Consider the following 12,185-nt stretch of genomic DNA (forward strand, 5'->3'; position numbering starts at 1 on the left):
TTGTCTGTACCCAATCAAAAACAGTGGTAGCTTGTTTCAATACTCATTATACTTTGCAGTTTTCCCTGACTTATGACTATTTTTTAAAAACAACACACCCCAAATCCTTTGAAACAAAACATTTCATTCTGATGAAGATTTCGGATGAGTGACTGCTGCAAAAGTAAATGTCTAAAAGTAGTTATTAAAGTATAACACAAGCTTAAACATGGTTAACTATGAAAACCACAATTCCCCAAAGACAAAGGTATGACAGAGCAAGGTTTCAGAGGGGAAACAGCAATAGCTGCTATAAAGTCTTTGTCTGTGTGTTCTATGTAACCAAACATGTATTTCTGTCCTTTTAATTAATCTTAAGAGAAGCAATTAACTATATAGACACAGGTTGTGGTGCATTTAAAAACACATTTAAAATAATTTTTGCACATTATAAAGATTTGTGGAAAAACAATGAGGCATGTGAATGATACAAAGAAAACATTACTCAGGAGGATATTAAGTGTCTGAATAACTGCAACAAAGGTGGTTGACATCACCTCAAACAACATATAATCTCTTATCAAAGGTAATATATAGATGTGTTTTGTAGGATTTGTTTTAAAGGTGAGGATTAAACAGAAAAAGCAGAAAACTTTAAATACTATTTAGGAATTGTTCCTGGGACTTCTTAAAGTTTACATCAATTTTCTCATTATATGCTGCTATGAGAAATGTCTACTTACCAATTAAGAATGATACTTAACGCACCCCACCTAAAACTCCTATTGATCATTTATTACCAATTTTAACCATGCAAGACTCTACTATGCTCCCAAAAGGGTATCCTCAAACTATGAGAAAAGTTTGAAGACTACACTAAAAGTTGAACCATATATGAACAAATCTAACATTTGCAACAACAATATCTCCATAATCTTTTAAAGCACAAACAAATTAATTGTAAACAAATTGAAGTGCTAAGTATTAGATCTAAGGATGGCCATTTATGCCAGCTTTTAAAATGTAAAATACAGTTTCTTTAACACATTATCAAATGCAGGCATTACCTGGATAGATGGCTTATTTAAGTGACCCAGATTTGAGGTGGTTTGTCTTGGTTCATGTCCTAGGACCATCATATTAGCATTGATCAATCTGAAGGCATCAATAACAACCTGTAAATACAAGGTGTCAGGTCAATTCTTTTTAAAAAAGCAAGTGATGATGCCAAGCAAGAGTGGACAAGGCATGATCAACTTGCAGCTGTTTCTGGCCTATTTCCAGAAAATCATTTAATTATAATATTAATAAAAAAGAACCTCCTGCTGACCGCGCCATCAGCACACCACCCTCGATCTTGTAATGTAAGGTGACACCAATTATTGCAATTTTCATGAAGCAGTAAAGAAAAATATTAACCTCGCATCTTTATTATTGAAATACTTCATTACTAAACTTACACACCAAACAGCCTTCATTGGTGTGCATATGTTTGTCACCTAAATTTTACCTAATCAAAATGAATGACAAAGAGAAACTAAAACTGTAAGTGAGCACAAGCTAAGGGACCACATCTAAAGCCCAGTCCTGTCACATCAATTATACCACCACAGTACTTGAAATGACAACAAAATTACAACCAGCAAGGTACTTGCTCCATGTATTCTCTTCTAGTCAGATACCTTTTATTTCTTGTGACTATAAAAGACTTTATACCTTGTCTGATGGCCTTGAGGGTCCAAGCCCATGGCAAGAATAGGAGGCACAACACAAGAAGACCAAGGTCATCTGTGCTTTAAGTCAGGAACATGGTATAGAATGACATGGCCCTAGGCTTACACTAAAGAAATAACAATACATATCCTCTTTGTGCGAAGAGTATTTCAATATTTCTGTACAGAAAGAGTTTAAATTCTTGCATGATACAATGTCATGTTAGCTCTTCTATATGAAGGGTTTTAACAAGAATCACATACTATCTTATAGCTTTTTTCTGTTCATTACCATCGATTTGAAAAAACTCATTAAAACCTTTAAATGTTGTAAAGTTTTAAGTAAAGCACTGGGACTTTATGACAGATGCCTCTTTCAGGGAAGTGAAATCAATTACTGAGAGAATAAACTCAATACATTTATCACCTAAAAAGAAACTTAAAGCAAGATAATATACTACTTCTAAATTTGTTTTTAATGGTGTTAAACAACTGGGATTTATCAATGTTTTAAAAGCTATTGCTAACTAGACCAGTTCTCATTTGTATAATTATTACTTGAGGATACCAAGAGATTAAAATAAAATTTCAAGTTAATCCAGTCAAGTCTGACAAAAAATCTGTTTGTGATTAAGTATTACTATATATTGTATGCTAAAGAACAAAACAGGAAGAAAGGGAGGGAGGCAAAAATCACCCTTCCTAAAGGTTGTCACAAAGGGTCAACAGTTCCAAAGAGTACAAACTTAGACCAAATCATTATGACAGGTAATTCAAAGGCCTACTACTCTGGTTGAAAAAAATAATTAAAACAATCAACTTTGAATGTTGCCTTTATCTCTAACAGTTTGAAATTCCCCAAAGATTCCTCTCGCCTCAAAATAAAACTAAGCATCCTCAGAACATACATGATTTAATAGTTTGTAAAAACTACCTTTTCTTGTTATACAATAACTATAATCCAGACTTTCACATTTATATATAAATAAATACAGCCTAGGTATAGACCTCTTCCTTACACTTAAAAATTCTTCTAATAGTGTTTTCCCATAAAGCATTAATAAAAATAGGTATTAATGTCAGACATTATAATAAATACTTTAAAACAGTTGTTTAAAATTTTCTAACATTTTCTACTAAAAAGTACATAAAATTTAATTAAAATTTAGGCAAAAGAAGAGAAAAGTGAGCATTTTGATCAACTGATGCACAACTTAAATAAATACAGAATTAAGAATTGTCACCCTTACTATTAGTGGTAAATACTTAAGAACAAATCATCATTGTGGTCCAACTGTTTGTTTAGAATACTTTGATCCCACTTTAAGATTTCAGTAAAATCATTTATAGGAAAAAACTTCTCTACAAAACCTTGAAAATTCCATTACATATCACAACAAAATGCCTATAGACATTTCTATATTGAACACTTTGAAACTAAAACAGAAGACAGCTACTTTACATGCATAAATTTCTGTAAAATTTCTCTGGAATGATATAAGCAGGTGTGAAACTTCATGAAAAGGAAATAAAAATACCAGCTAAGTAGATATCATGATCAGTTGAAAACAAATCTGAATTTTAAAATTCTATTTAAAAATTAGGAGAAAATTCAAGAATTTAATATACTGTTCAACTAATAAATGGTGGCTTATGTGACATGACAGGTCTAGATGGACCATTCCTGAGCAGCAATACGATAGCCAACAGAAAATGAATACACTAGGATTAGAGGAATTCACTGCCATCACTATAGCAACTGTCTTAAGGAAACTAACATGTTCAACAACCTGCAGACCAAAATTAGATTTAGTATGCAATAAAACTATAAATGTGGTGATATAGTCTACATTTTAATTTCTGTACAATTTTGTAATTGTTTTTTGCACTATAAGAATAAGTAGGTTTCTCCTTTAGAGCAACCTATCAAAATAGACTCATTAATGTCCAGTACACTAATGAGCAATGGGTAAAGAAGGTGTTAATTATGCCACGGTAAGATTCAAGAAAAAGCCCTAGTGAGCACTTGGAGGTGTGTACAAGCTGAAGGCGTTTCTCCAAGTTTATGTATTTACAACATGATGCAATAGAAAGACAAAGTGGTCACTCCATGGTTAAGAATGGAAATCTTACATACAATATGCTGAAAAAGAACCCCCAAGGATTAATTAAGGTATGAGGGGGACAGGAAATAATACATTTTTGGAGCTATATGAATTTTCTAAGGAGTTTGTTTTAAAGTGTATGTATATTAAACCAGTTCAGTTTATGTCTTACAAATCCAAATAGGAACTGAGCCAAAAAAACTTACACAAAAACTACTTCCATATATGTAATAAAAAGTTGCAAGCTAAAGTATGAATATTTTCAGGAATACGATGCTTTTACAGTTCCCTTCCATGCTGAAGTCCTACACACTACACTGAATCTCTATTCACCAGCCTGATCATTTAATTTTTTCTGGTACAAGTGCCTTGAGACTTTTCAGAGGTCACTGCAACAGTAGACAGCTTATAACACAACCATTAGCAGTTTGGCTAGCTTAGGGAAACCTCTTACTTTCCTTTTTTGTTTATTATCACTGCATGAATCTGCAGCATATGATAGTTTATAATTTCTCAGGCTTGTTAAATTCATGTTAAAGGTCTGTTTTCTTGTTGAATAAATTTTGTTCATATAATGCTGCCTATTTCATACACTCAGTCTTTAATAGCACCTTTGGTCTATGCGCAACTCACAGATCAAAACAGAGGACTAAAATAGGGGTTGATGATGCTATTTACATGTGTGATTCCTGCTGTCTTCTTGTTAGTAGCTTTAATATAATAGAAGACCTTGTCTGTTTTGTAATTAACACATCTTTACTGGAGAGATATTTGGAAGTGATTGCTGTGAATATACTGGTTAGTAAAATAAACACAATCACACACCACTTTCTGTTATCAGACAAATTTGTGAATTGTACACATTATATTCCAGATCAACAAACTGTGATATAACAGCCAAGTAGAAGACACATATTTATATAACCCTTTATTTTTCTGAAAATATGTATTCACTCTGACCTTGCAAATATAATTAGCTTGTGGGATGTGCAGATTTCAGTACCATGGTTGCTTTACTAATTGCAACTCTTGGAAATAGATACTAAATATTTGGAAGCTGCCAATACAAAATAAAAACTACATCTTTTTTGTACATCTGTCTTAGCTTATAAAAGCAAAATAGTTTTAAAAAACAATACTGTGTTCCATATTTATTCCTAGCACACCCAGAGGTCAAGGACCTATCATTTCAATTTCATAATGAATATGGTTTAGGACTCAAAACTAATTATTGAATTCAGCTTAATCCATTTTTTTGGCTTCTTTCATGCCTATAGTACAGTTTATCCAATATGCTATTTATTTTTAAATTCATGTTTTCATATCAACTGTTAGGTCACTGAAAGACTAAACTAATTTGTAAAGCAGCAATCTATAGTTCCCAATTTTTCCATACAAAGGAAGCAAAGATCTTAAAATCCATTTAATACAAAAGTGTTTGAGAGAAAAATGCATAAGCACTTCTGGTAATGGTATAATTCATAATACTCTTTAAAAAAATGATTTTATTTATTTATTTTTAGAGGAAGGGAGGGAGAAAGAGAGGGAGAAAGAGAGGGACAGAAACATCAATGTGTAGTTGCCTCTCACACCCCCTACTGGGGACCCAGCCTGCAACCCAGGCATGTGCTTTGACTGGGAATCGAACCAGTGACCCTTTGGTTCACAGGCTGCTGCTCAATCCACTGAGCTACACTAGCCAGAGCTCCCCTCTCCTTTTTTTAACAGTAGCTGCAGCTTTTGGCATTTCCAATTGTACTTATATTGAGGTCAATGACTATGGGAGGTGTTTACATGTAAAATGAACTAGAATAATTTTTTTAAAAGCTTGAAAACAGTTTTAAGGCCTCAAAATCAATGTCAAACATCAAAAAAGGTAAAGAGAGTTACAATTCAGTTACCAGTTAAGTTACATATTTAAAATCATACAAACCCACCACCATATAAAATTAAGTCTCTGACTATAAAACTGCTAGGTGTGGAAAGAAAAGCAACACCCCATATGAAATATCCTTTATCACCTAGAAATGACCTGTTATCAACTGCTTAGGCTGTTTCCAGAGTCTTTAAAAATTAAGGGTGCACGTGACTGGGAAGTACTGCTGGGGTTTGTGACCATGTTGTTACTTCTGCTGTCATGCACTGCCAGACATCTATAAGAGAAAAACATCTTATGTCTCTTGTAAGCCCACAGCATAAAAAATTCAAAGAAATCTTACTTTTTATGCCATTTCCAATGAAAAGCACTAAAAACTAAAACTGACTCATGCCAAATGCATATCACTGAATCGCTGTGATTTCCTAGTCTCAAGTTTGCAACATGGAAATTATTTATAAAATGTCAATTTTAGCTCTGGAAAAGAAATTCCTCTGTGTATGTACATTTTCTCTCTTCATCCTTGGAGAACTGCTTACTGTAGCTAGAGAGCTGTAGTACAACTTCAATATATTGGGAAAAAAGAGGGAAGGGGTGTAACTGGCATAATGTATTTTTTTTTGACAAGTGAAGACATGCACCAAAATTCAGACAGAAAAGCCACAAGTTTTGAACATATATACCTTAGTGAAACAAACTGATCTTTAGAAAACTATTATGGCAAAAGGTAATTAGACATTTTTAGATTCATGAAACTTTTTAAAAAAGATGTTATTTATTTATTTTTAGAGAGCAGGGAAGGGAGGGAGAAAGAGAGAGAAACATCAATGTGTGGCTGCCTCTGGAGCACCCCCCCCACTGGGGACCCGGCCCACAACCCAGGCATGTGCCCTGACTGGGAATAGAACCTGAGACCGTTTGGTTTGCAGGCCAGCACTCAATCCACTGAGCCACACCAGCCAGGGCAGATTCATGAAACTTTGTTAAAAAATATGTAGTTAAGTCTTAAAGTTTTGGTATGATTTTTTAGTGAATGCATGTAGTCACTATGGTACAGGTATTTAAATGCTTGAGACACTCTGATGTCAGAATCCTGCCTAAGTTAGAATTCTGGACCTATCATTTGCTAGTAATTGATGTTATTTAACCTTTCAATGTTTCCATTTGTGCATGACTGACACGTTACAGAATTGGTGATATGATTAAATAAAACAATACAGGTGTACCTGTTCCATAGTTCCTAATGTTAGTAACTTGGCCATCACAGAGTTGCCCACCTCAGATTTCCTTTCAAACCTGCTGTAGAGAGCACAGCTGACTCACAACCTCCATATGCTAACCTTTAGGTCCTCAAGGGATTCAACCTAGGTCATGCTTTCCTTGGGCTGCTCCCAGCCAAAGACTCAGCATAACAGCGGTACTAGAACCTAGCCATTCCTGCCAAATAAGGGATTCTTCTTCTTTTTTTAAGAGTTTATTATTTTTATTTGTAGAAAGAGGAGGAGGAAGGTGAAAGAGAGATAGAGAAATATCAATGTGTGGTTGCCTCTCACATGCCCCCTATTGGGGACCTGGCCTGCAACCCAGGCATGTGCCCTGACTGGGAATCGAACCAGTGCCCCTTTGGTTCACAGGCTAGTGCTCAGTCCACTGAGTCATACCAGCAAGGGCCAAATAAGGGATTCTTCTAAAGGGAATCTGCCTTAAGGACTCCATATCAGCCTGACTGAAACTTTCTCCAAAATATGTTGCTGTCTGATGTTCTTCCTACCCAATCCTACCTTTCCTTTCTCTACCTGCACTGTTATCTGAAGGGTCTACCCTTTTTCCACCAAAGGTGTCTCTCCTAATAATCTCTTGGATATCTAATCCCATTTTGGCATCTGCTTCTTGGAACACTAACACAACTAACACAGTAAACAAAGCAGAGTACTACTACTGTAATAATGTTAAAGTTAGAAAAAAGTTATGCCCCAAATCAAATCAGAATCATAGATTTGACATCCACAAACACTTCACATATGAAAACTTCAAAAAGAAATTAAGCAGAGACATTTGAAAGTATATATTTCCTCAGGAAAATTCCTAAATAAATAAAAATAGCATGGGGGAAAAATGCAAACAACTATAATTGAACAATAATTAAAAAATAAAAATAGCATACAGTTACACTGCATATTATCATGCTTAAAAAATAACAATATGCCTAGAATCTTTATACTCCTGCAAGACAGGAATTTCCAGACTTATATGTGACAAATAAACAGTGAATTTAAAAACTGAACTCCTCAGGAGACTATTAATGAGCCAGAAGAGACGGTCAACTCAGGGTCACTGGTCTGACATCAACACAGGGTATCAGTTCTATCTGGTGGCTACTGAGTGGCCTACATAAAATGAACAGATTCCACAATCCTTTCTAGTAGACAAAGTAAAGCAAGACAATTGGTATGCTGATTCACAATTTCATATAAAGTTAAGGAATAAAAGGCTGGGCCCTGACTACAAGGCGGCAGGAAGGGTGAATGAGGGGAACAAAGGACTTACATACATTTTTTGTGCTTTAACATCATCTTCAAAGAAAAATGGAAATATATCCTTCAAACTGCCATCTCTCAATAGGCAAGGTCATTTTCATAGGAAAAATATGCAAAGGTGCACAGAAAAATATGCATAGAAATTACTTTTCTATGTATCACTTTTCCATATTTTAATTGGGCTTATTAGTCCAATTAAATGACTATAGAGAAATTATCTAATCCTCTTAACAACTAAGAGGTAGACATTAATATTCTCAATTTATGGATGAGGAAACTGAAAATCAGAGGACTGAAATTAATTAAATGAGAGGACACAACCACAAGTGATACCACAATGATCTGTCCCATACACAGCATGCCAAAGCCAGCATTTCTCATCATCAAGCTGTGTGATGTAACAGTTATCCTAACACAAATGCAAGAAAAAACGACTATTAGTTACTTGACAGAAAGGTTTGAGTCTTGCTCACTGTTGAATGTACATTTCTCAGCAGAATATCTGACACAAATAATATGGTGTAGAATAAATATCTACTGAAATGAAATGCTCTAAGAAAGTTGTTTTGGATATTATTTTATATATAGTTTTACTATTCATGTCTATTTTCAGCTTCCAAAAAAGAGACATTCATTATCCATAAAAATCTAATCACTGGCTTAACAAAATATACACTTCCCATTTCCTCAGTTTCAAATTCATGAAAAGATCTTCTATGGCATGCTGAACTAAGAAACTCAGAACATCACAAAGCACTAACTTGTGTTTAATTTGGAATAAAAACTGCATATAATAAAGGTATCTGAAACGCAAAAAGTGGCAGTAGGCATCTATTAGTCAGGTTATTAGCACTCTAAGAATAACCAATGAGGAATCACCTATGACTTAGAAGAAAATTTACCATCATCAATCCTACCCTCTTCAGGAAATTACAATGATAACAACATATTAAAACCACCAAATCTAAGTCTCAGGTCCAGAAACATCCTCACAATTAACAAGAGCTAATGTCAAATTATTTAAATATGGTTGTAAGCAAGCAATATACTTGGGCTATGCAATGGCCTCTTGTACAAAGTCATGTTGGTACTCCATTTCCATTTGTTAGTACAACACTGGCATCAAGGACAGGGAGTAAATGTTACCCTTCTCTGTCTTCAGTTGTATAAGTGGCATAGAGTAGTGGTCAGTAAGTGTCTGCTGAATTAATGACCAGGAATTAAACTAGGGAAACAAAAGCATTAAAGAAGCAAAAGAATTCAATAAATAATATTCTTATAGATAATGGGATATTGTTTTAAAGGTTTTCCTTTTTCTTAACTGAAACAGTGGGAATCGAACTAATTTGGAGGACATTTGTATCATCCAAAATGTATAGCAACTACTAGGCGATAATAAATTAGCTCAGAGTGTATTATTAATATAAAAGCTCTATATTAAAAAGAACCACACTAAAAACTGTTACTTTTATATAAGATTTATCCTTCTTAGACTTGTAAACATAAAATTGCTTTAAGATTCCCAGCTGACAATTTCTGATTATATTAGCAAATGTTAAACTATTACATATGTCAGGGATACTACAGGTACATTAGCACCTATAATATTTCCTTAGATAGCCTCACAGATTAAATCTAATGCTATTATAAAACTTCAAATTGATAACAAAAGTAAAAAACAGAAAGCAAACAAAAGATAAAACAGTAACTAAACTTGTTCTAAGAGTTGGGTGGATATGCTCACAAAGTTATATTAAAATTGAAAATAGAATGTTTGTGTGTCCTATTTTCTACTTTTCTCCTTCAATTATGAAAACTAGATGAAGAAAAGGTGTGTATATATGTACAATTTGAGATTAGGACTATCTATCCCTAATTGACCATTATGGGATAATGATCAAAAGAAAATCTTATGAATAACAGCTATTCTAAATATCTTGCACTACCTTTAGAAAGCAAACAACATGTTAAACTTGAACTCGAGCTCTGATTACACACAGTTCAAATTCATCAACACTAATGTCTATGAACAAACTGACTCACTGACCTCATCAATTTCATGCATTAAATAAAGGACTCTGGCAATGTATAAAAATTACTTACTAAGCTTCATAAAAGTTAACTGTAGTTTTTTATTTTTTATTTACTTTTCTTTTTTAAAGGTTTTTAAATTTATTTTTAGAGAGTGGGAAAAGAGGGAGAAAGCGAGGAAGAGAAACTCAGTGTGTGGTTGCCTCTCATGTGGCCTCCACTGGGGACCTGGCCTACAAATAGGCATGCGCCCTTACTGGGAATTGAACCGGCGAACCTCTGGTTCACAGCCCATGCTCAATCCACTGAGCTACACCAGCCAGGGCAACTGTAGTTTTTTATATGCTGATAGCCAAACTAATTACAGCTGACCACTGACACGTTTATTCCTTATTTTATTTTATAAACATTATTAAGAAAACTACTTTTGCCAGACAACATATAAATTCCAAGATTATAAACGTTTCACCCCCAAAAGAGGCCCCAATCTGTGGAGAAGATAACACATGGACAGATGGATAAACACAAAACCACCCTGGCTGGTATGGCTCAGTGGATTGAGTGCCGGCCTGAGAATGGAAAAAACTGGTGGTTTGATTCCCAGTGAGTAAGGGCACATGCCTGTGTTGCTGGCCAGGTCCCCATTTGGGGATGTGCAACAGGCAACTGACTGCTGTATCTCTCACACATCAATGTTTCTCTCTCTTTCTCCTTCTCTCTAAAAATAAACAAATAAAATCTTTAAAAAAATTTAGCACCTACACAAAATGGTTTTAAATGTAATACATTTAATCACTTCAAAGGCCAGAATTTTAATGTAATATATTAATTTTCCTCTTCATCAGCATGCCCCAGAGAAATATGCTAGAAAATAGTAATTGCTCAATAAAAATTAGCTGAATCGGAAGAGCATTCATAAATTCTTCAGTATGTACAAAACTCAAGAAAGGAAAGTTTTCATTTCTTTTATAGTCATTACCCTCATCCTCCTAAAGTAAGCAAGTTAGTAAATAATTTATAGACTTATTTTTAACAAAGTTTTCAGAGATATTCACATTTTTAAAATATGCTAGTTGTTAATTATTTTAAGTATCTATTATTTTAATCTTCAGAATAAAAGTATCATTCATTGCATGCCTTCTATTATGACGTGTGCATGCTAATCATTACATAAATAATTTCATAATATTCACAATATTATGGTAGTTACTAAAATATGTTTTATAGATGACAAGTCTGAAGCTCAAGAAGATTAGGTAACCTGCTTAAGGTCATGCTGTAAAGAAGATACAAAAATGAAATTCTAATGCAGGCCTGACCCCAGAGCCTGGGCTCTTCATTACTCTATGTTCTTCTTGCTTTTATGATATTTTAAAAAAATGTATTTTTGCCCTGGCTGGCATAGCTCAGTGGATTGAGCGCAGGCTGCAAACCAAAGCATCGCAGGTTTGATTCCCAGTCAGGGCACATGCCTGGGTTGCAGGCCATGGCCCCCAGCAACCGCACATTGATGTTTCTCTCTCTCTCCCTCTCTCTCTCTAAAAATAAATAAATAAAATGGTTTTTCTATAAGATTTTATTTATTTATTTTTTAGAGAGAGGGGAAGGGAGGGAGAAAGAGTGGGAGAGAAACATGAATCAGTTGCCTCTCACACCCCCCTAACCGGGGACCAGCCAGCAACCCATGCATGTGCCCTGACCAAGAATCAAACCCGCAATCTTCTGGGTTTGAAGTCTGGCACTCAATTCACTGAGCCACACCAGCCAGGGCTGATACTTTTTTAAAATCATAAAAAGTTAAAACGAAACCATTAGTTCACTAGTTTAAAATCTCCACCATCTCCAAAGTTTCCAATAACAAAATTTCTTAATAAACATAATATGTGCCCACTTGTCTGAAAAATATATAACCTTGAAGATACCTGAAAATGAAAAGATGTTATAA

At 34.4% G+C, this 12,185-nt stretch overlaps 1 protein-coding gene across 2 annotated transcripts in view; it reads right to left on the minus strand.

Annotated features, from left to right (window-relative positions):
• Window positions 1–12,185, minus strand: part of PSMD14 (proteasome 26S subunit, non-ATPase 14) — a 95,908-nt gene that overhangs the window by 21,359 nt on the left and 62,364 nt on the right. For both annotated transcript variants that reach the window (XM_036023395.1, XM_028509295.2), the window contains one exon: window positions 1,047–1,154. In XM_036023395.1, coding sequence (XP_035879288.1) covers window positions 1,047–1,154 — 108 coding nt within the window. The remainder of the gene's footprint in view (window positions 1–1,046; window positions 1,155–12,185) is intronic.

Source organism: Phyllostomus discolor, chromosome 4 (assembly GCF_004126475.2).
Source record: "Phyllostomus discolor isolate MPI-MPIP mPhyDis1 chromosome 4, mPhyDis1.pri.v3, whole genome shotgun sequence".
Classification (NCBI taxonomy): domain Eukaryota; kingdom Metazoa; phylum Chordata; class Mammalia; order Chiroptera; family Phyllostomidae; genus Phyllostomus; species Phyllostomus discolor.